This window comes from Lepidochelys kempii, chromosome 25 (assembly GCF_965140285.1).
Source record: "Lepidochelys kempii isolate rLepKem1 chromosome 25, rLepKem1.hap1, whole genome shotgun sequence".
NCBI classification, from domain to species: Eukaryota; Metazoa; Chordata; order Testudines; family Cheloniidae; genus Lepidochelys; species Lepidochelys kempii.
In genome coordinates this window covers 15949878-15973502 of record NC_136404.1, presented here as the reverse complement: position 1 = coordinate 15973502, position 23625 = coordinate 15949878, and the positions used below count along the sequence as shown (strand labels likewise).

General features: G+C 42.8%; 1 protein-coding gene across 18 annotated transcripts in view; it reads right to left on the bottom strand.

Annotated features, from left to right (window-relative positions):
* The window catches only part of GNG7 (G protein subunit gamma 7), a 128123-nt gene that overhangs the window by 7135 nt on the left and 97363 nt on the right, over positions 1-23625 (bottom strand). For 7 of the 18 annotated variants that reach the window (XM_078850611.1, XM_073324372.1, XM_078850614.1 and 4 more), the window contains 2 exons: positions 8028-8067; positions 3103-3221 (listed from right to left, as the gene is read on the bottom strand). In XM_078850611.1, the coding sequence (XP_078706737.1) occupies positions 3103-3183 (81 nt within the window). In that variant the 5' untranslated portion in view covers positions 3184-3221; positions 8028-8067. Of the gene's footprint in view, positions 1-3102; positions 3222-7944; positions 8003-8027; positions 8068-14011; positions 14196-23625 lie in introns of those variants that run through there. The other 11 variants (XM_073324379.1, XM_073324375.1, XM_073324382.2 and 8 more) reach the window with 4 other exon arrangements.

The window sequence follows — 23625 nt, the reverse complement described above, 5'->3', positions numbered from 1 at the left end:
TAAAGTAAATAATGAGGAGGAGGAAGACAGCCTACACGATACCCTCACTCCAGGATGCAGTCAGGATCCTAGTACAGCCTGCAGAAGGAGAGCTTACATTGGAAGATTCAGCAATTTGGTGCATTTCAGTTTCTGAACCTTCTAGCAACAACGCAGTGTACAAAGAGCCAGAGGAAGGCTGGCCTGGTGCTGGAGGCACTGGGCTGGGATTCGGGAGATCTGGGTTCAGTTCCGGGCTCTGCCACAGACTGGGACTTTGGGCAACTCACTGAATCTGTGCCTCACTTCTCCAGCTATACTTTCTCCCGCCCTCTGTCTTACTATAAGCTCTTGAGGGCAGGGACCATCACTGTTTATTTGCACAGCGCCAGTACCCAGCTCTGGCTGGAGTCTCAGAGACTAGTGCAATAATACAAAAAGTACTGAAACCCTAGGAGTCATGGCAGGTTTCTAACACCAACTGTCACTAGCCACCCTGACCAAATATGTGGAGGGGACAGTAACTCTCTTCTGCAATCAGTGATAAGGTCAAACCTCCAGCTGAAACCAACTACTCACACATGAAGCCCTAAGGAACAGTAATGACTCCTAATTCCAGAGCAAACGGAGGGGAGAGAGATTATCTTGACAGGAGTCTGACAGTAGGTGGCTTGAAAGTCCTGGCAGTGATCCTAAACCTTTCAGCTGATCTATAAACAGTTTAAGTGAACTGAATAAGGAGGAGGAAGAGAGACAACGGGGATAATACTTAGTCCTGCCACGAGTACAGGGGACTGGACTAGATGACCTCTCGAGGTCCCTTCCAGTTCTATGATGCTGTGTGATATTCTGTACTAGAGGTGTGCAAACTATTGAGGCTGGATGCCTCAGTGAGTTATTCATGAACAGGAGAGACGTGTGCAGTCAATCAGCATTGTGATGCACTGGTGGAGCATAAAACTTGCAGTGTCAGGTCCAGCTGAAGTCATTCATTGCCCAATTCTCTGAGTACCTAATCCTCCATCCTGCCATTCTCCTCTCCCAACTTGTTCAACAAAACGTTGGCAGTGGAGCATCAGAGGACTGGCATAGGATTTGCATTTATTTTCACAGCTGACGTTTTAGTAGTCACTCCTCTAGGAAGCCCACCTTTTTCTCCCATAATAGAAACAGGAGTTCACCCACGTTTATTTGCAACGCAGAGAGACATTTCACTCATTTTAGCTGTGAAACATCCAGAGAAGAAAACGGAGGATGTAGAAGAAAAAAAAAAAAAAAAGACATGGGGGAGACATCTGACCCACTATCTCACAGGACCAGCAGATCGACTGCTTGGACAAGGCTTGGCTCGTGGCTTTAAAAACCAAACAAACCAAAGCTGACCTAGACAGCACATCTTCTCCATACATGTTACACAGTGGTATGTTGCAGTCCCGCCGTTGTTGTTCTTTCCCCCAGCAAAGGCTCTACAATAAGCACAAAGATAGGTAACTATACCCACACCCTTCTTGCTCTTCACCACACATGGTTTTGGATCTGAAAGTTAGAGATGCTTAGTAATACTTGGAGACTCAGCAATGTCTGTGCCAGGGAGACCTGTAATTTGTTGAGTCTTCCCCAAACTGGTCTCTCAGATCAGTGCATCACTGTAGTCTGGAAAGTGGTGCCCCTAAAAACAGCTACAAAACCTCAGGCTGGATTTAAAAAAGAAATTCCAAAGCAGTAGCAGCTCCCCCCGCCCATCAAAAGCTCAAGATGATGAATCTATCCCTGCAAGAGTTGCTGAACCTGACAGTCAAAGAAAACATTCTTCAACCAGGAAGCATTTAAATCTTAAACCAGGAGGAATTAATGTATATTTAACCAATATTTTAGTTTTTGGATGGTGATGAAAGACACAGTAAAGGCTTTTTTTGCTCTGCTTGCTGACAGGAAGTGATTTTTCATGAACACTTCTCTGCAGTTACCCAGCCACCCACCCCCTTCCCTCTGCTCCCAGGGAGCTTCACTTCAAGCCACCGACAGCAGAAACATTACAACCTTCCTGCCCCTAAAAACCAGTGCATACAAAGCAAATCATTTTCCAGATTAGAGCAACAATGCTGGCCTTCTGGCCAAGTGCAGTTCTTCCAGGGCACAAAAGACCAGGGTTCTAAGAATGATCTTGCGTGTCTTGTTCTTCGGGGTGGAAAGGTCAGGAAAGTCACAGGAGATGACTGAGTTTGTAGGCAACGAGACAGAATGACTGCCCAGTGGGGCCAGTTAGTACAAGATGCTAATGCACAAACTAGCACCTGTACCCTTCAGCAAAAGCTGCCCACTGGAAATCACATGCTCAGTGGAGATACTGCAGCCTCCTGGAGGGCTGAGAGGAGCATGGATCCCAAAACAGAGTAAAATCCTTAAGGATCCACTCTCCAATTTTCAGGAGGCATGGTGGGCGTGAAAGAGGGCGCAAAGGACATATTCCCTGTGCCCAAAACAAACTCTTCAAGAATGCCAGGATAAAATGCCTCAAATCAGAGCGTAACGTGCGTGTGTGTACAGAGATGTTGCATTTATTTTGTATTCTAAGACACAGCAACGACAGAGAAGCAGCAGTACACCAGAGACCCTTTTGCAGAGGTTGTGAACGGTGTTCAGGCAGGGTAGGGAGAAATAAAAGTTGAGATGGTTTGCGGGGTACTCATTAGGAAGCAAAATTCACTTAACAGGTGCTGCAAAACCCAAGTCCACTAGAGAGGTTACAGCAGCATGTGCCTCTGCTACAGGGTACTTTTAGTGCAGAGTTGAGAGAACTGGTTCTGCCCACTGCATGACTGTAAAGGTGACTGAACGTTTTTCCAAACAAGCATGAACAGAGCAGTCTATAAAGCATACAGCACTTTATCCAGAGGGGCAATATGCAGCCGTTCCGAAACAGTGTCTGTCCACAGGAGTTAAAGGAAGCTTGATAGCAAAAGGCCATGATTCAATAGCAACATGGAGAGGGCCTAATTTATGTTTTCGTAGCCCATTCCGGCACAGGTGAACAAGCATTGTACATAGAGGCCCTCTCTTCCCCTCCTCATAACCATGGAGAGAAAAGTTACTCGTGCGTGCTACTCCTGATCCCCTTCTCACCTTGATCCTCTCAATTCCAGCCTCGATACGGAGTTGCTCCACCAACTTCCGGGCCTGTGCTATGTTGTTAGTCGTTGACATTGTCTGCCATCAGTTCTAGCCCGCAGCACTTGAGAACGCTACAACAAAGCAAAACGAGAGAGAGAAAGGGTGGATTTAAGAATCGAAAGGTTCACTCTGCGCTACATCCTCTCGGAAAGCTGGACAGGGAGAGTCCTAAAACAGCAGAATTTCACCTTCTTGTCCACTTCTTGTCTTCTTCACACTGACCCTAATGCAACACATAAGATGTCATTCTTCAGAAGTGCAACAAGACACCCATATAATCACTCTGGAAGAGATCCCATGTAATACGCTCTGATTTTTTCCCAAGTTCCCTTTCTTCGATACCTTTTATTCAAAACGTAATTCCTGTGCTCCTATTTATATATTATAAGGGTCTTTTCAGCAAGGGAGAAGCTTACTAACTACAGAGGAAAGTGAGAAGACTATAGAGAAAGTGCTGCCAGATGCACAAATTAAACAGACTGAAAAATTAACAGGAATATTTTTCTGTTATCTTAGGTGAAACATTTTTAGTTAGATGAGTCTCATTGTTTCCTGAGGTTCCCACTCCTCTTGTCTGTCTGTTGTATTTACCAGTTGTCTCATCTCACACTGCCTCAGAGCTTCCAGTCTAAGTAACGGTTTCTCTGCTCAGTGTGTATGGTGCCTTACACAGTGGGGCCCTGATCCATGATTAGGGCCCCTCGGCACTAGCACAATACAAAACAACATACATTACCACCACCACCACCTCACCCCCTGCAATTTTTAAATGGGTGTCTTTGAAAAGCAGAGTAAGATGCTCAAATGGCTCCATAAGGGAGAAGTCTCCAGTGGGATCTGAATTTAGATGGATAGTCAAGGAGCGGAGGAGACCCAAGGAGGTTCCTCCAGATTGCAGGAACAACAAAAGAAAAGGCTCTCACACCAGAAAGGAGGCCAGTGCTAGACAAGGAGCAGAGAAGTCAGTCAGATGAGCTGATGCAAGGCAATTACAGGGATATTTAGAGCATGTGTCTCAGATGAGGTCTTGCAAAATAAGGACATGAGTGCACGTGAAAGCCAAGTGCACAAGAACAGTGCCAGTGGAGGTGACATGTTTCAGAAAAGGTGGCAGCATGGTTCAGAGTCACAGACAGCAACATGAACAAAATTATTATCCGTTTTCTGAAGTATGACCTGCTCAGCTGCCCTGGATGGAGGGTCCAGCGCAGAAGGGATTGAGACCTGGGTACCATCAATGCTGCAGAAAGTCAAATGCACTGGGGGACTCTTATGACATGGTGAGGCTCCACCACAGCTCACAGTGTTTAGCTGTGCAGTGCAGACACAAACAAGGTTCCAACCATGTGACCGCCTTGGATTTTAAGAAGGCTGTAGCCTGGCTCAGAACAAACATGGTTCCAAGGGGCTGCACAGCAAAGCAGAGGCAACAATTTAACACTGTCCAGGACTACTACATTCGTCCCGTGAATGAATTTGCAGAGCAGAGGCCAGTAAAATTCAGGGCAATCAAAGCAGAGTAACTGAATACCCCTTCTTAATGGCCAGAAAGTAACAAAAACAATGTTGGGTGCGATCTACTTATCAGCAGGTTTATTCAAATTAAAATAAACCTCTGCTACTGCCTTCCACGTCTGTTGCTGATGAGCAACTTGGCAGTCCCCTGGTGTACGCTCATGGACGCAGTATGCGATATCCAGTAGTGTTACCCTCTGCTACAGTTTCAGCCTGACCCATTTGGCAAATTCTGCTCCCTGATACCAGCCACTGAACGGTCCCACAGGGTGCTGCTACATTTGTATTACAGAGGGGTCATCCAAAAGAGCCTCCTGGGCATCTCCTGACCGTGACTTACCCATGACCTGAAGGAAACTGTAGAGAACTGAGACAAGAGGGAAGGATGGTGTCAACACTGCCTCCTCTCTTGCAACTCCCATGCCGATTGCCAAACCCCCGATAATTGCAATTGAACTTAAAATCAGACCAAACACCAGGCTGGAGATGAACCACACTCCCAGATCTCTAGTCAGCCACGTACGGGAATCCTGGTGTGCTAGCTTTAATCCACAATTTTTCCAACTCAGACAGCTTCAAAGCAGACACTAAAGTGCTCTTTTTAAGAGGGAAAAACAGGCATCTGTCCTGCTTAAAAATATCTCTCTCAGTCTAAATATAGACATTAAAAGGGTGTATTCTAGACCAGAATGGCATGCTCTGGGCATGTTTTGTTTGGCAGAATTGTGCAATCCACACTGAACTTTTAGATCCATGACAAATTCTACTCATGAATTTTGTTTTGTAACATCCAACGCTGAAGAAAAACAAATGGTGTTTCAGCCAACATTACTAATTCTATTATTAGACTACTCCCTAACGCAGTAGGGAGGAATTTATTTGGAAGTTTCCTTCCCTATACACTGGAACATGTTATCATTATCAGGGCAAGGTACCAACCCTTAACATACGGTTACTGGAGGATCTGTAGTCAACAACATTTTAAAAGGGCAGGCAAAGCTTTTTTTTTTTTTTAAGCTGGTGGAGGCAAGTCAGCTCATGGAGAATTTCTGGTTTCTCAAGAAAAGAAAAAGCCACAGAGAGAAAATCCAGGTGGTTTACAACAGAAAGTAGGTCTTGCCCCAAACTGGTAGCTCCTGCAACTACTCAAATCCAAACTCAAAACTCTGCAGATCAGAGCATAATGGTATCTGGAATTAAAAAGGGGTGGGATCCTACAAAAATCTTAATCAGCTGTCTCAGCACACTACCCTCACAAGACCCAAATGTCACAATCTTAAAACCTTTGCTTCCCCGCAGTACAATCTGCCTGCTTGAGATTGCCTCTAAGGGTGCTTGGCACAGCTTTAACTTCTATGACTCAGCACTTTTCTAGACCCAGTCTGACTAGGGAGAGCGCGTGCGTAGGACGCTCCAAGATTTGATCTTTTCCCATGATAAAGCAACCACAGATCCACCACCCGCTCACACATACAGAGTTTTGAAAATAGTTGCTTTAAAAAGTAGCGTTTCTAGATTGTACCAGCATAAGCTGGTAGCTGCAAAGGGCAGCTTACCTTGAACAAAGTTTGCTATTGTCATGTGAAGAGCTACACAAGAACTGCTAGTCTCCCTAACAAATACTGACAAATTCAGAATAGGAATGCCAGTGGCCTGTGATGCAACCTTGTATCATTTATAGGAAGCAAACTTATTTAGCACTGAGCTCTTATAGGAAATTAAGCCAGAGTTAGGTATTAATTAGTAGACTGCCAACGTGTCTGTGGCATTAACAGTGCAAAAGGCAGGCTAGTTTTCCCCTGCCCCTTGCTGGTTTTAGTGCAGCCAACAGTGTGTCTGGATCAGTGATGTCTCATTTACATATCTAAAGAAAGTAAGTTATAGCCTGGTGAAATAGCCTATTAGGCAGCAGGACCATTATTAAAAAGGCAGCTACAGCGGAGTACTTCCTACAGCATATGCAGTGGTATTAGGACCAGGGAAGAGAACTGGCAAGACCTTATTGCAAATAAAGTAGCCAAAGAGTCATTGTTAAAATATTAATTGTTCATCCGGATAGGACTTATCACAGAGTTGGAGGGGGGAAATACAAGCAATCAGATGCCTTTTACGTTTGCAATAGCACAAGTCACCTGCTTGTATCTTTACAGCTTTCTGTTTATGGAACACCACTGGTGAATCAGCCAAAGCCTGTTTAATGAAATTATAGCAATACCCTGAGCAGTGCATTGTACTAAGAAGTGCAAGATCATGCACAAATTTGAGCTTATTTACATAACATTCAGCTTAGTTTCCAGATGAGGGACATAAATCTGACACAGCAAAGGACAGATGCACCGCACCGCACAGTTATCTGCCTCTCATGCTAGCTTTACAATTCTTAAGCCAAAAGTCTAAACCTTTTGCAAAGGGTAAGAGTCCTTACTCCTCCCTCGCCCTGGCTTAAGAGGGTCTATCTGCAGGTACACACTGTCCAGCAACAGTTTGCAACACAGAACTAATGAGTGTATGTCCTTCACTTTTAACCCATAGGTGATGTTTCATTTAGTCACTTTAGGAAGTGCAGAAGAAATCCCTCTAATGGTTAATTTGGGAAAAGCCCACAAATAACTCATTCTTTTGAAGGTAGGCAGATTTCCTTCCACTGCACTATACTATTTTGTGACAAAAAACTCCCCCAACTGATGGGTATAGTAATAGGACATACCAAACAAACATTAGAGAGCAACATACTCCACGTCCTACCAATTTCAAAGCAGACCACCACTAAGAGCCATTGCTAGTATGTTTATTAGTTTTATTGCAACAAAAAGATGAGGTAGGCAAAACAGCCCTGCCCTAGAGTTTCCAATCTAAGTTTTAGATGAGACACCAAGAAGGGAGGAAGGAATACAATCATAAGGATATTCTGCTTAGATAAGTGCATGAAGTACTGGCCCATACCAACATCTGCATGCTTCTGCGATTTAATGGTTTGAGAAAGTGCAGCCTAAAGGTTCCCTTAAAATAAAGAATGGAGAGCAATATAAACCCATCTTTGAAACTATTCAACACCAGAAGGCAGCAGGCTAGGCATGAACTATATTACTGTAACACTGTTGAGAAACTGATGCTGAAGATCATATTTCCCTAGGAATGTTCTTCTGGTAAGTCCCAAGTAGAGGAACAATTGCTAAAGATGGAGAACACCCTAATGAATATGGTAAACCTTGCTTTGCTTATTCAAGCAATAAAGACACTGAAATAATAACTAGAAAAGGACATGAAAAAATAAAAGACCTGAAGAAGAGCTCTGTGTTGCTCGAAAGCTTGTCTCTCTCACCCACAGAAATTGGTTCAATAGAAGACGTTATTTCACCCACCTTGTCACTCTAGTATCCTGGGACCAACACAGCTACAACACTGCAAAAGAAAAATAAAGATCAAGCATCTTGAAGATCAATACAATGCATACAACAAAAGGACCCTGTAGATTTCTGCGCTGTGATGGCACCCTGCAGCGTTCTTATGGCTGGGCTGTGAAACGGTCCACGTTGCCTCGGTACACCCAGGAATGCAAGCTCAGAAACAGACTGGCATTTGAACCAAGTTAACCCATGTTTAAATGACAAGCCCGGTTTACAGTTATCATGGTAGAAAGATCATTTTTGCAAGTCACTTTACACCACCTTTTTATTTTGCGTCTTTTCTGCTTCACCAGTTTTTTCATAGTCTAACTGCATTCCTGTGAATGAAAGTAAATCCATATGGCTCTCTACGTGCAATGAAACCAGTTGCCTATTGTAATGGGATACAATTGCCATCTCAACCGGGATTGTGCAGCTTCAGGGCTGAAAGGAGGATGCTGAGATATAATCTGCTCTGTTTTGGGGGGAGGGGGTACAGTGTCTTTGTATTGTGAAATGTATATGACAGAACTAACATGATTCCAACAGCAATAACCACGAATAGCAACAATTCAGTGCGCAAGAAACATAAGTCAGAGTAGAGACGATGCACTATATGCCACCAGTGATAAAATGTTTACAGATCAAAACTACATTTCTATACAGCTTTTCAGCATAAAGGCTTCCAAAGTGCATAATAAAATAAACGCTTACCATGACTAGAGTACTTTGGAAACAAAAAGTGCTATGAAAATATCAACTAGACCTCATAAGAGGACTGTCGTCCAAGAGTCAAACTGGGGGGGGGGGAGGAGTGGGACAACTTCTCTACCTAAAATAATTCCAGAATGGCTGAATGGTTCTGCTAAAATGATCAAGGTAGCACAGTTGATAGATACTGTACATTTGTCATAATGAGGCTTCAGTGTTAACTGAGATTAATTGTCTTGCTTTATCATCTGCAGAGTCAAAATGATAAGTATTGCATGAGGTCACATTTGGAGAGTTTTCTTCACGGTCATAGAGGCTGGGAAGTTTTTTTAAATGAAAGCTTAAATTCTGCACAAACTAGCGGGGCCCAGAGAAGTGCTGGCAAAGCAACTACACCAGACCAGACCAATGTTGCTCAGGTCTTGGTCAAATAGATGATAGCCCCATGTTTCAGATGGGGAAACTGATGTACAGAAAAGGGACTTGTCCAAGGTCACACACAAAGTGACAGAGCATGGATTAGAAATCTGACGTTCCCTGGTTCCCAGTCCTGAGTACAGTTCACTGCCTTAATATATAGGGATTACAATCTACCACTGAAATTCTCTGCAATGGAATGTGGCAGTTGCTTGACAGTGCAGATCAATGATTCACAACTGTCTGGACAAGATGACAGTGAAATTTATATACAGCAAGGAAGTCCAGGCCTAATATGCAGTGGGACAGATTGTGAATTAGTGTAATAGATCTTGATGCTCTTTGTACTGACAAGGTGTGCAAGTCAAGCAGCGCTCTTAAGTCAAAATAATGGTCTCTTGAGAAAGCTAGCACTTGTCTAAGGAAGAAAACCTACCCACAAAATGCCAAGGACCAGTCTGATTACTTTAGTAGCTTCAAAGAGTATTCCAGGTACTTATGATTGTTGTATTGTTTAAACAGACTGAGAAGCAGCCTGTCTTGTCAAATGATAGTAGTGAAGGAAATATGTCCACGCATAAGGGTATGGGAGCTTACAGTTGCACAGTAAAGGAGATAAAACCTTTGCCTTGTTACAGAGCAGTTCTTATAGTAGTTGGACACGTCATATGAAGCTCCATCCGAAATGGAGGTGCTGTAAACATAAAAAACGTTGGTGACATTCACCAAGTAGGAATAGTAAGAACTACCTTTCCCGAGCAGCATTTGCAACCCAAACACTACAGTGCTGAGCTACTGCATGAGAACCAGAAAGTTACTCAGCTAGTTTGACTGTCCAAGCTGAGAACGAACACACACGTGTAAGCCACATGCATAGTGAAAAACAAGTTAGATTTTTAAAAGTTGTGATGTTCTTCTGTAGCTTGAATACTGTTTTAAAATTAGGTAGAAAATGGGCTTCAACTATGATTTTGTCACTTGAATCTGTCCCTTTATCTTTTGTTTTCTGGAGAACAGAGTGGCTACTTCTGGCTAGGAACATGGCATGAAAAGTGAAAGAACACAGTCTCTGTGTTCTACAGTCATTAAAGCCTGATCCTGAAATCATTGAAGTCTGCAGGAACTGTGTATGCACAATGGGAATATCAGGTAGATAAGGGTGCAAGACTGGCCCATAGTTTTTATAGAGGGCATTCAAATAATTGTTCCCCTCCCCCATCACCGCCATACAGACCACCTTTACATACAAAACTATGTTTGGTTTAGCTTGAGTTTTGGACCTTAGTAAACTGAAGTTTTCACACGTTTACAACAGAGTTGCACTAAACTCATCACCACAGGTTGACAGTGCAGTGACTGAGCTTTGAACCCCCCAGACTGATGCCCCCCGTATCTGTTAATGCACTGCGGTCATGTATTAACAAAGAAGGTGTAGATAGTTATTATATCTAGTAGGACCATGGGTGAAAAATCCTAGTTTCACTTGGGATTATCTACAGATAATCTGACCAAAGAGTTGCTTTGTAATTCTCATCAGATCAGTGCAGAACATTTAGGACCCAACTCTGCAAAGGGTCAAGAGCCCGCAACTCCCATTTTATGAGCACGGGCTCCAGTTTGTAGAAACCCAGCTAGGTTTCCTTAATACGAGTATGCAAAGGGACTTTTTGAAGCTATGTGCCATCCTAATTTCTGTTAACTTTTGCCAGTTTCTGGGGTTTGACATCACTACTTGGAACAAACACACCAACTGGAGCTCTGACATGCATAACAAAGGGAGACAGGCATTGTTCATGCCTTTGAGTGTTAATTGTGTAATTCTTCAAAGCCTAGATTCTTTTTGTTTTAAAAATACACATTTCTACCATCAGAGTCTCCTCCCCATCCCTCAAAAGAGTAACCACTGAATATTTCTACTATATAAAACTACTTCAGATGCTACCTCTGGCCTTCGTGCACAACATGCATCGAACGTTTCCAAGTGCACTTAATACCTGTACTGTATCTGAATAAAATGTTCAGATCAGCCTCACCTGAAAGCTCAATATGTTCTGGTTCACTCAAGAAGGTACATTTGAAGTACACTTGAGAAGTAAAGGCCCCTCTACATTTTACTTTCACAGCCAGATGAAAGGGAAAGTTAAATTTCACTGACCATTATCAGTTATCCTGCATTTAGCTTCCTTCTAAATTAACTTCATTTTCATTTCTAACCTAGCAATTGGAGTCATGGGGACAGGATGATGAAACTTCATCTCAAAGACCCAGCCGGTATTCTAAGCCTGGACGGCATTTCAGTGCAGGTGCACCAAGCCATTGTTAAGATATGGAGTTATGAAACTGAATACCTTGCTTCTCTCGTCAAGGGAACTACATGCCTTGTTATAATCTAGGATGCTTTACATGAAAAGGCTGACAAATGCAAAAATTCAACACAGCCTATGGAAGAACTGGAACTCTGGGAGCTATGCTGTAGATCAAGATATTTAGGGGTTGTGTACACTAGACCGATTTTTCTTATTTCCTATCATTGCTACCACTGGACATGGCACTGATGAGAGCATAGACAAGGTGCTGGCAGTCAGCATGTTGTCTAGACCTGCTCTGGGGAGGGTTAGAGGACAGTTGTTAGAAGGCCAGCAGCCCCAGTTGACAGTAGCACTCCCACCAGCCAACGTTACCAAATAGCGTAGCTGCTGGGGCGGGGAGCTTGTATGGACTCTCCTCTACGATTAGAAAGAACTTGGTGGGACCACAGGCAAGTCACTTAACCTGCTCAGGCCTGTTTCTTCATCTATAAAGTGGAAATGGAAATACCTGCCCATCTCATAGGGATATTGAGGGTTAGTTAAATTTTTTTAATGCACTAGGATGATAAAGTCATATTAACCCACCTCCGTAAAGTCCTCAGCGCTATGGAGAAAAGGTGCTGTAGAGAAGGCCAATGATTTCTTACTGCTGATTCATTCTAAGTGTAGGGAAGAAATAACTGCTTAGACATTCGTCATTTGCTTCCAGACTCTATGGTCAGTCAGCCAGCAGCTGCTCACCTGGGCTCCTCTGCAGGAACAACTACAGCTGCTGGAGAAGCAGCAGCAGCACTGGAAGTTAAACGAAAAAGCAGCTTTGGAGGGAAAACAGGCGGCCTAAGAAACAAGCACTGCAGCTGGGTGCATTTCCTCAGCTGCACTGCATGGCTTCCAAGCCCAATTTCTAGTACAGCATTGTAAACAATTCAATGAGAAAGCTAGTATTTATTTCCACATCAGGTAGACTTACATTGGAGATTTAGCCAAATACAAAATCCCTCAGCTACTGGAGCATAAAGCAGTTATGCAACTCAGATTATTACAATGCATATGTGCTGCTCTTCCATTGCCCCAACATGCACCCCATTCAACACACACATTGCACCCACCGATAGCAGTCCCCTCTTGTTAAGCAAGCTAAAAAGGCTGCTATAACTACAGATCTGGTCATGCATACTTCCAGTCTGAGCTGCATGGTAGCAGTGTGTTCCCAGGCTTTAAGAACATCTCAATTAGTTTCTTTGAAAAGGTGGAGGATAGTTAAATTGCCTCTCAAATTGAGATTGCTGGAATGTTTCAGGTAGCCAAGCTATAATACCAGTCACATTCCAGGACTGCTTTGCCAGACAAGTATTGAAAAAAAGATTTCCGTTACCCTGGTAAATAATTGACTAAACGCGTCATTAGCAACTGGAAACCATGAACACAAAAGATCCAGCAGCTTGCTGCATAGCACATGAAAGGCTTGGATTACTGTTTCAGGACCTTTAAGAAGCCCAAATAAACTTTTAAAGATGTCATCCGTAGATTTATAATGGATATGTAAACTCCCAGCGTGAAATCCTTTGGAAGAAGACCTTATGGAAGTATGTTTGAGCAAAGCACTTTTGATCCTAAGATAGTTCATATCGGAATGAGGTTTAGGCCACATCTGATCCTCCCTCTTTTTCCCCAAGGAGAACATTTTTAAAGTGTTGTGTACTTGGGAATACAATTTTAAAGAGAATAAAGGGAACACAAAACAGTCAGGACACCTGGGCTGTTCTCAGATCTCTGCCACTGATTTGTGGTATGACCTTGGGCAAATAATTCTCCCACCCAACGTTCCTCACCTGTAAGTCAGGGATGATACATTACAAGAATATAGATAGAGGCACGAAAGAATATTTAGACTTCTGTCTAGGAAGACCTTTCCTTTCTGTGTCATCTCTATTCATGACTCTGCAAAGGCAGAACAGAACTGAAGACTGTTCACATTCCATAGACTGTTCTGCTTTTGCTGAGAAACAAGGTAGAGGAGGGAATATCTTTTATTGGACCAACTTCTGTATCAGGTTTTCTGATTTCCCGTGTATGGGAGCATGTGGTGATTTCTTATTTGAAGGGGTACCTTCTGAAGTATGTAAGGTGCAGGAGATGGTTCCTCAGTTTTTCTGAAGTCCTCCTGCAGAGCTGTTCAGCATATTTGAAGTTATATCGAGTGGTCAGAGGGATAAAGACGGTAAGTCCTCTGGGGATGATGTTTTGTTTCTTGCATCAGGAAGCAGATGTTTCTGTTTACTCTGACTTCCTTCTTCATGTTGTGAAGTTTCCATTTTAAACAGCAAAATTCAGTATCTTTCATGTTTGCAGCACTGTAGCTGTGTCGGTCCCAGGATATGACACACACAAGGTAGGTGAGGTAATATATCTTATTACTACTAAAAAGGCAGCCATTGAGAGAGATGGCAATCAATACAATTAATAACGTGTATGTAAATACAATGTAAGTATTGCACCAATAGAAGATATGACCTCACCTACCTTGTTTTTGATAACCTGGGACCAACAAGGCTACAACACTGCAAACTGCTTTCCATTCATGACTCAGCAAAGCGATGCAATTGGAAAGAAATCTCTTGCCTCATTCCACCTTTGCCTAGGCAGGTTTTAACTCTTTGGAGTCCTGGGTCAGAGAAGGGAGAGATGGAGTCGGAAGACAGTGCTTCTGCAGGGAAAACAGCCTGAGTTTCAGAAACGTTGCATTAGTACATGCAAAGTTAAAACACTCCTATATGTATATTCACGTGGTCATGTGAGCAATTACAGCATGATTAGAGTCATAAGCTTCAGAAAGTTAGGCAGCCTTGAAGTTCTCTGCCTATCTCCAACAGCACAGCACTCTGAAGACGTGAGAAAGGGAACAAACTACAGGTCATGATCACCCCGGTCATTGAAAACTCCATGTTGAAGAGGTGATGTAAGCATAGGACACATGCTACAGCAACAAGGTAATAACACTTCCCACATAGCAGCAGCAGGACAGACCTGTGGAAAGAACAGCATTGCTGCACACTCCTGAATGCAAGCAAAATACTACGAAGGCAGCTGCTGGGAGAAAAGGCGATCAACGAAATTAAGAATGTGTACGCAAATACAACACAGGTATTGTACTAACTGGCAATGTTTGGAATCTCTTTAAGGAAACAAGTGTTGAAAGCAGTGAGGAAGGACTGTACAGTCTTGCAGCAACCAGGCAGTAAATTGAGAATGGGGGTGAGGGACAGAGCAGCAATAAATAAGAAGCAGGAACAGAGCAGGCAAGCAGAAAGAATTTTGATATGGGGAGGGTTGCATGAATTCCAGGCAAAAGATAACAGCAAAACTGATATGAAAAACAAAGAGCAAGTCCCAACAGCAAAGCTAGATTGAGTTGTGTGAAGGCCAGAATCCACTGTTTTCAATTAACAAAATATGCAGATCAGTTAACTTGAAACCCATCTCTCACACAGGATATAAAACAATCTCATTGGTGTATAGAGGCATGTGATAGTCTGACACCACTGCCCCACAAACCAGTTCTTTTGATCTAATGACTGGCTAGCAGTTAGCTGGAGAAATCCTTGCAGAAACGTTCCCATGTAATTGTGACAGAAAATCAAGTTCCATCAATAAATCAAACAAAGTAAAGGCTCAAAATAAGGCTGATCTAAAAGCAGGTTTCTCTATTTAAAATACATAAATTCCCTTTAAAGGGTTCAAAAACCTAACAGTTTGTTCAGAGTTTAAGTTCTGATCAAATGCTTAGCACAATGTTTATTACTGCTTACACACCAACATACATGTTGATTTGTGATCCATAAGTTGCAATGCAACAAACATCTGAAAAATGATATTTAGTCATGAAAAAACAAGAGTCCCCAAAGCCTGGGATCATTTCAAATTTGTTTGGTTTGTTATTCCCATGAACTATAGAGAATCCTCTGAGTTTCTCACTACAGTTTCCCTATTCCCAAAGCAATTTTTCATGCCCAAGGTAGTTTACAATTCTAATGATTTCAGAGTTTATAGCAGAATGATTGCTTTGCTGAGTCACAAACAATGCAGGGATACCAGTGATTATTGCATTCAGCTGTGAGAAATCGTGACTCAGTACATTAGAGTACTGGAGTGGAAAACAAGGTTCAAAAAAACACCCTCGGACTCCATCTTAATTTGGCTTTTAAGGATTATTTGCCCACTTTCATACCCCCGACTCCTTTCCATCAAAACACCCTGCCTGTCTGAATATAGTCTTCAAAATTAGCTCAGGAGCAAGAGACCTGAGTTCAGTTCTCTGTTCAGTACTGTAACATCACTGTGGTGGCAAATGCGTTAAGTGGCAAATTTTTCTGCATATCTTGGAGTCTAGTTTTTCCATTCTTCCCCCAACATCAAGAGCATGCAAAGTGATGCATGATCCTCCTGCCAATCCTCCTGGCGTTCTCTTGATGTAGTGCAGTGTTTAATATACAGCATCCAAATTAAGAGGATGAAGCTGCAACACTCAGAAGCATACACGGAAAAACTACAGAGAAACCTGACTTGTCCTGACATGTTTTTGTCTGCAAGGTATGAGGTGACATTCAAAGCAGTTTAATCTTTTACCTTGTATAAAATGGAATGCTCAACAACAAATCCCTTTCTCTTCTATGCAATCAGTGCCACCTCCACCCTCCCACCCACAGGGTGCTCTCAAGCTTAAGGACAGGAAGTATTACAGTAGGAAATAAATATGCATTGATCCCTCTGGTTTCAGAATTCTTCCCATACTTCTCATAGCTGGGAAGTAGCCACTCCTAGCTGGCTACATAAACAAGTTAACATCTGAGTTAACTGCTGAAGCTATGTTGGGGTTTTGTTTTTTTTAAATATTAAATAAAAATAACTTAATTCTGATAGATGTTTCTGGATGTCACGGAGTTCAACATGCTACATGAAAAGCATCTCAAGAATGCACTTTGTGATGCTGAGGAAGCTTTGCTTTGGTTTCACATCCCAAATCTCTGAAACTGACTGAACTGTCTCCCACACATCCTACCATCAAGAGCTGATGGAACTGGCCAGGGCATAAGCTCAGCATTTGCACTCTGGGGAGTCTATTTATGAAGTAGATGTCTAGAGAAAGAGGTTTGAGAGAGAAGAACATATCGCTCCTTCAGGATCTCCTTTGGCTACTGCCTCTAATTTACTGCAATTTGTAAGCCAGGGGCTGCATGTAAGTATTACAGCAGAGTGTAATTCCACCTCAGGACAGGAAAACTCTTTAGTACGAAGAAAAGGAGGACTTGTGGCACCTTAGAGACTAACCAATTTATTTGAGCATAATGCATCCGATGAAGTGAGCTGTAGCTCACGAAACCTTATGCTCAAATAAATTGGTTAGTCTCTAAGGTGCCACAAGTCCTCCTTTTCTTTTTGCGAATACAGACTAACACGGCTGCTACTCTGAAACCTGTTTAGTACAGGTAAGACACTATTCGCAAGTTGTGGAGCTGTGTAGAAGTGTGCACACTCACACACTCAGACATAAAAGCCAGTCCCCCATGTGAACATCTTTTTGCATCAATGACCTAGCACTGCTTTCATCATCAGCACTACACTATAAAAGCAATCTTGTCTGGCAGTCTGAAGTAGGTTCTATACTTCATTTGTGCCCAGCAGGGGACAACCATCAGGGAATTACAGAAAAAGGGTACCTGCAAATTCAGCCTTGTTCCCTCCCTTTCCCCTCTCACATTCTAATTGCAGATACAAAGGGCACAAGCTAAAAAGGCATCAAGACTATAGGGAAGCATGTAGTTTAAAAGCTAGGATGGGGAAGCCTGACTCAGTGGCTAGTTAGGATTAACACCCTGAAAAGACACATTCTCATTTTAAAACATCTTAATTTTGCAGTGTTCAATAGAGGGGACAGGCCAGTTTTATAGCTCAGAACAAGTCTGAGATGAGGCACCATCAAATAATGCTACAGTATGTACATACACCCACCCACTTTTACCTTCTTAACACATTCTTAGGGCCAAGCTTTTCAATAGCAGAGCCCCCACAACCAGGGCCAGATTTTCAAGAGCTCAGCTTCCATTTAGATACAAATATAAGTGGATAGATTAGTTGAGCTCTTGAAAATTTGACCCTTATTAAGGGCCAAACAGGAGTTTAACTCTGGAAAATCTGCCCCATAGTTGAGGATATGGGGCACTTGAAAGTCTGGCCCTGATTGCTGCTTGCTGGGACTACTCTGGGGAATTTGAAAATCCTCTCACATCTAGGAATGGCTTCCTCAGAACATTGTTTAGAGCACATTACTCCTACCTACAATTCAAGCTAGGAGAAGGGTAGCACATAGAGTGAACACAACGCTCCTTCCAGACAAAAACAAAACAATCCACAGATCTGTGGTTCAGGAAGAGCATACTGAATCCCTGGATTCTGAAGTTCCTGTAGTTCAGTGTAGATACTAGAACAAGGAGTACTTGTGGCACCTTGGAGACTAACAGTGTAGATACTGTGTCCTGCATCTCTTGAAAGATGGCCAAAGCAGTAGGTTATCCACCAATCCTTCCCTATACACCACCACCACTCAGAGTGACAGCATAGCTACCTGCCTCAAATATTTACAAGACAATGGACAGCCCTCAGATATCTACCCCAAACACACTGCCAAACTCATCCATTTCATCCTTGCCCATAACCATTTTAAATTCAACAACAAAACACTTTGTCCAAACCATGGGAACAGCCACCGGCACTAGGATGGTTCCCCAATATACCAGCCTCTTCCTGGGCCACCTTGAATAGGAATTTCTCGCCAAATGCACCACAAAACCAATTATATATCTGAGATACATCCTCTTCACAGGTGTTAAACTCTCATAGATTTTCACCACAACTTCAACTACCACCACCTGTCCATTAAACTCTCTCTAGAACACTCCCACACCAGCATCAACTTCCTGGACATCATGATCAGCTTCAGCAATGGAACACTACAGACAACTACACAAGAAACCCACTGATCACCACACCTACCTTCATAGATCCAGTAACCGCCACAAACACACCAAGAAATCTGTTATCTACAGCCACACATGATACCACAGAATATGCTCTGAGGAGAAGGTCTCGGATATACACCTTAACACACTCAAAACCGCCTTCACCCCTAGTTGTCATTTGCCACCCTACACTGGAACCCATACAGGGTATCAAACAATTACAATCCATACTCGATGGGGACCCCATCCTGAACAAAATCTTTCCTGAATCCCCTCTTCTGGGCTTCAAATAACCCCCCAACCTCATCATCAGAAACAAGCTCCCCACAGACCAGGACACACCAACTCATAGCAGCACCAGACCCCGCCAGAACAGATGCAAAACCTGCGGACATATCTCCACTGCTACAATGATCAGCATTCCTTTCAAGATCCATGGGTCCTACACATGCCTGTCAACATGTGGCGTACCTCATACAGTGCACTAACTGCCCCAACAACTATGTGGGTGAAACCAGACAATCACAACGCTCTCTCGAATAATCCTAACACAGGAAGATGATAAAAGACAAACACCGTATCACCTGTGGGTGAGCACTTTTCACAAAGCTATCACTCTGTATCTGACCTACCCATCCTCAAAGAAAACCTGCGCAACACTTTCAAAAGGAAAGGAGTACTTGTGGCACCTTAGAAACGAACCAATTTATTTGAGCATAAGCTTTCGTGAGCTACAGCTCACTTCATCAGATGCATACTGTGGAAAGTATGCATCCGGCGAAGTGAGCTGTAGCTCACGAAAGCTTATGCTCAAATAAATTTGTTAGTCTCTAAAGTGTCACAAGTCCTCCTTTTCTTTTTGCGAATACAGACTAACATGGCTGTTACTCTGAAACACTTTCAAAAGATGAGCCTGGAAGCTTAAATTCATAACTTTGCTAGACACTAAAAATCATGGTCTTAAGAAAGACACTGGATTTATGTCTTATTACAACCATCTATAACCCACTAACCCCCCTTTTGTCCTAGGACTACAGAGGTGTTAACAAACCACTTCACCCTAAATGGTCCCTTAGAATATGTGCAAAAAGAAAAGGAGGACTTGTGGCACCTTAGAGACTAACCAATTTATTTGAGCATGAGCTTTCGTGAGCTACAGCTCACGTCATCCGATGCTGTAGCTCATGAAAGCTCATGCTCAAATAAATTGGTTAGTCTCTAAGGTGCCACAAGTCCTCCTTTTCTTTTTGCAAAGACAGACTAACACGGCTGTTACTCTGAAACTTAGAATATGTGCTAACTTCTTATGCTAAACGATCTGTTTGAACTTGTCTTTAGCTGTGACTCTCTTACTCAGGTCTTGCCTGACCTGACGAAGAGCTCTATGTAGCTTGAAAGCTTGTCTCTCTCACCAACAGAAGTTGGTTCAGTAAAAGGTATTACCTCACCTACCTCGTCTCTCTAATAACAATAGGGATTCAATCTGCTTTTCTTATACATGTTAAAACTATTTTTAAATCACAGTGTCTCCTAACATGTTTTTTTTTTTAAAAAGTGAGGACAGGTCTCCAAAGAAAATCCTTGCTTGTAGATCACTGACCTGCACTGACCCTGGAGGAAAAAAGTGCTCTTCCCACACTGCTCCTGGATGACAGCCAGGAGTGCACTGGCAGCAACTAGAGAAGCAGAGCAGGACTTGACATGAGGTAATGCACATGTTACTGAACTGATTCTTAGCACCAGTCTTAACCCAAAGCAAGGCTGGTGCTTCAGGAAAGGAGGAGGGGGACGGAGACTGGTAACTGAGTGTACACTCATTTGGTGGTTATTTCTTTTAACAATGACCTCATGCTTTTTTGGAACAGAGAGTGGCTGTTGGCTGATGGCTTTTACTTCTTGTCTCGGGAGAACAAAGCAGGCTCCATTTTTCTTTTACACTTCCTGCATCAGTAGCTCAGCAGCTGAATGAGCTATTGAAATTTTTCCTGAGTGCTGTAATTTTTTTTAAACCTCCAAATTTCTATGGTGTGACAAACAATACACGGTGAGAGCACTGCAAGAATCTCTGCAGACAGAGCCATATTTCGGGTTGGGGCACACAGACTTAAAGGGACAGCGTCAGGTAAAGATAAGCCCCACCTCACCCCCATTTCACTTTTGTTTAAGAGGATTTAACAAACGCAAGAGACGTGCCTGCATTTTGGTTTGGGCTTAAACATTTCCCCCCAGCGTTTACAGCCCAAACGCTGCAGCACAGTGCTCATGCATGAGGACCAGCAAGTGAAATTAACCTAGTCTATTTTCCTAATAGCAAATATTTTATATTCTAACCAAGTGTTTCATCTAGGGTGAGGTTTCAGAGTAGCAGCCGGGTTAGTCTGTATCTGCAGAAAGAAAAGGAGGACTTGTGGCACCTTAGAGACTAACCAATTTATTTGAGCATAAGTTTCATGAGCTACAGCTCTTCAAATAAATTGGTTAGTCTCTAAGGTGCCACAAGTCCTCCTTTTCATCTAGGGTTAGGGCTCCATGGCACTGAACACCTCCTAGAGCACAGGTTCTCAAACTGAGGGTCGGGACCCCTCATGGGGTCATGAGGTTATTACATGGGGGGGGGGTCACGAGCTGTCAGCCTCCACCCCAAACCCTGCTTTTCCTCCAGCATTTATAATGGTGTTAAATATATTAAAATGTGTTTTTCATTTATAAGGGGGGGTCGCACTGAGAGGCTTGCTTTGTGAAAGGGGTCACCAATACCAAAGTTTGAGAACCACTGTCCTAGAGAATCCCATCCCAGAGGGCTTGCAATTTAGGACTCGCAATTAAGAGCAGCTACACAGGAGACCTTACAGGGGCACAGCAGGGCCTAAATTCAATAGCAGAGCCCCTGTAAGATCTCCTGTGGCTTGGCTATTGAATTTAGACTCTGCTGTGCCCCTGTAAGGTCTCCTGTGTAGCTGCTCTTTGCTGGCAGGAGAGAGATCTCCTGCTGACATAGCACTGTCCACACCAGCACTTTTGCTGGTAAAAAGTATGTCAGTCAGGGGTGTGTTTTTTTACACCCCTGACCAAAAAGAGTTTCAAGATGAGTGGAATCCAAGCAATAACTGAGTATCTGAGGCTGGCTATCACTTTTCCTTTTGGGGTTGATGGGTATATGGTCTGATGCACAGTTCTTGGATTAAAATAGAGGCTAGAACCCGGACTATAGTTTGAGGACCCCTGCCTTTGGTATTTGCTTTCCATCATGGTCCCCCAGATCCAGACACTAGTGAATTTCAGACATAATTTATTTTGTTGCTTTGAGTTTGATTTTTTGGGTTTAGTTATGATTTCGATTAGTAGATCAGCAAAATAAAATAAGCAAGTGACTTTTAGGATAGATAGGATGAAAAAATAGCTTTCTAAGGATTTAGTCAATATGCTGAAGATATGTGACTTCACATATAGCAAGCTGGAAAAATATCATTTCCTGTTATTCTAGAAAGCAAATAAGGGCTTGCAATTCTGAACTGAGGAGTCAAGGACTTCAGTGAATAAGGGGCAGACAGCAAACTGACTATTTGATACACTTCCCCAGTAAACATGCGGCTAGCAGGAGAGGAGCTTGTAGACCCATCTTTGCAGTGAAAGCGTGTACTAACATGGTTGCCAAGTCACAACTGTGCAACCCCTGTAAAAACGCCAAGCAGTTTTCTCTGATGTAAACAAGAGCTTCTGTGTTGAGGGAAAGGGAGCGTTAATTGATACAAGACTGTTGAAAGGTGTACAGATGGGCATTGGCGTTTACAGATAAAGCCCAAAGTGTTCGAATGGCACTACCCCAGTCTGACATGAGAGATCAGAGGCTAGTCTACTGCTGACATCAGAGATCTCAATGTAGCTACTGACTGAAATGAATGCTCATTGCCTGATTTAATCAGCCAGTAAGCACAGGTGAGGTCATGCTAAAAATACAGGACTGAGTGCCATTATGCAAGGTCACTAGAATATTTACCCAAAAACATGTGTTTCTCTCCTCTTCTGGGAAGCAGTATAAGCTCTGTTCCTGGCAACACTGCCCATGGAGAAAAGGGGGATTAGCACATTTACAAGATGGGGAGGGGAATACAATTACACAAATCAGACCTATTCTCTAGCTTCAGCTCCATGGAGTTCCTTTTAAGCTATCCAGTGGATTTTTTCCTCTTTCAGGGCACTAATTTACACATTAGCATCAATTTAAGTGATAATATATGGAAAAAGCCCATGTGGATCAATAGCAACTGCCCCATCTATAAGATCCATTACTTGCATAAATGTTTAGAAACTGGAGCAGTTCAAGAGACTGGCAAAGGATTCTGGGAGGACATTACATCTTAAGAGGTCTATAGCTCCATTTCCTTTCCATTAAAGAAGATGTTATTTGCTAGCAAGAATATGAAATTCTGTAAGACAGCATCAGGGCACTTAAGACACAAGAATTAAAAGGAGGACTCCTTTTCTTTTTGGGGATACAGACTAACACGGCTGCTACTCTGAAACAAGAATTAAAAAAAATACAGATTTGGAATTGTACTAGAATATGATTTGCAAAATTACATGGTAAACTTGAAGATTCCACAGAAAAGAGTAAGATTAATGCACATATACTACTGCAGATAGGCCTGGCGTTAAAAGTAACACTCCCTCCCTTTTCATTTTATCATTAAAAAGCCCTTGGTGTCAGGTAGGTGGGGACTTCTGGTGACAATGCATTTTCACACAATCATAACGTTTGTACTATTGAACTCCGTGCCACCAGGTACTTAGGTGTTACAGCAGTTATACGTCTATCCAATATATATATATATATATATATATATATTAAAATCAGCAGGAGCAGCAAAAGCATGAAGCTGAATACGTGCACAAGTCACTACCTGGTTTCACCACCCAGGAGCTCTTTTGTAACTAATCACGTAAATGCAAGAACAGAAGCAACTGCTGGCTTCCGTTTTGCATGCATGTTCAACATGGGCTGCCTATTTCAGCCACCTCCCAGATACCTACAAGTCCTCCCATGCATGAAAGCCACACAATTAGAGTGACAGGTTTCAGAGTAGCAGCCGTGTTCGTCTATATTCACAAAAAGAAAAAGGA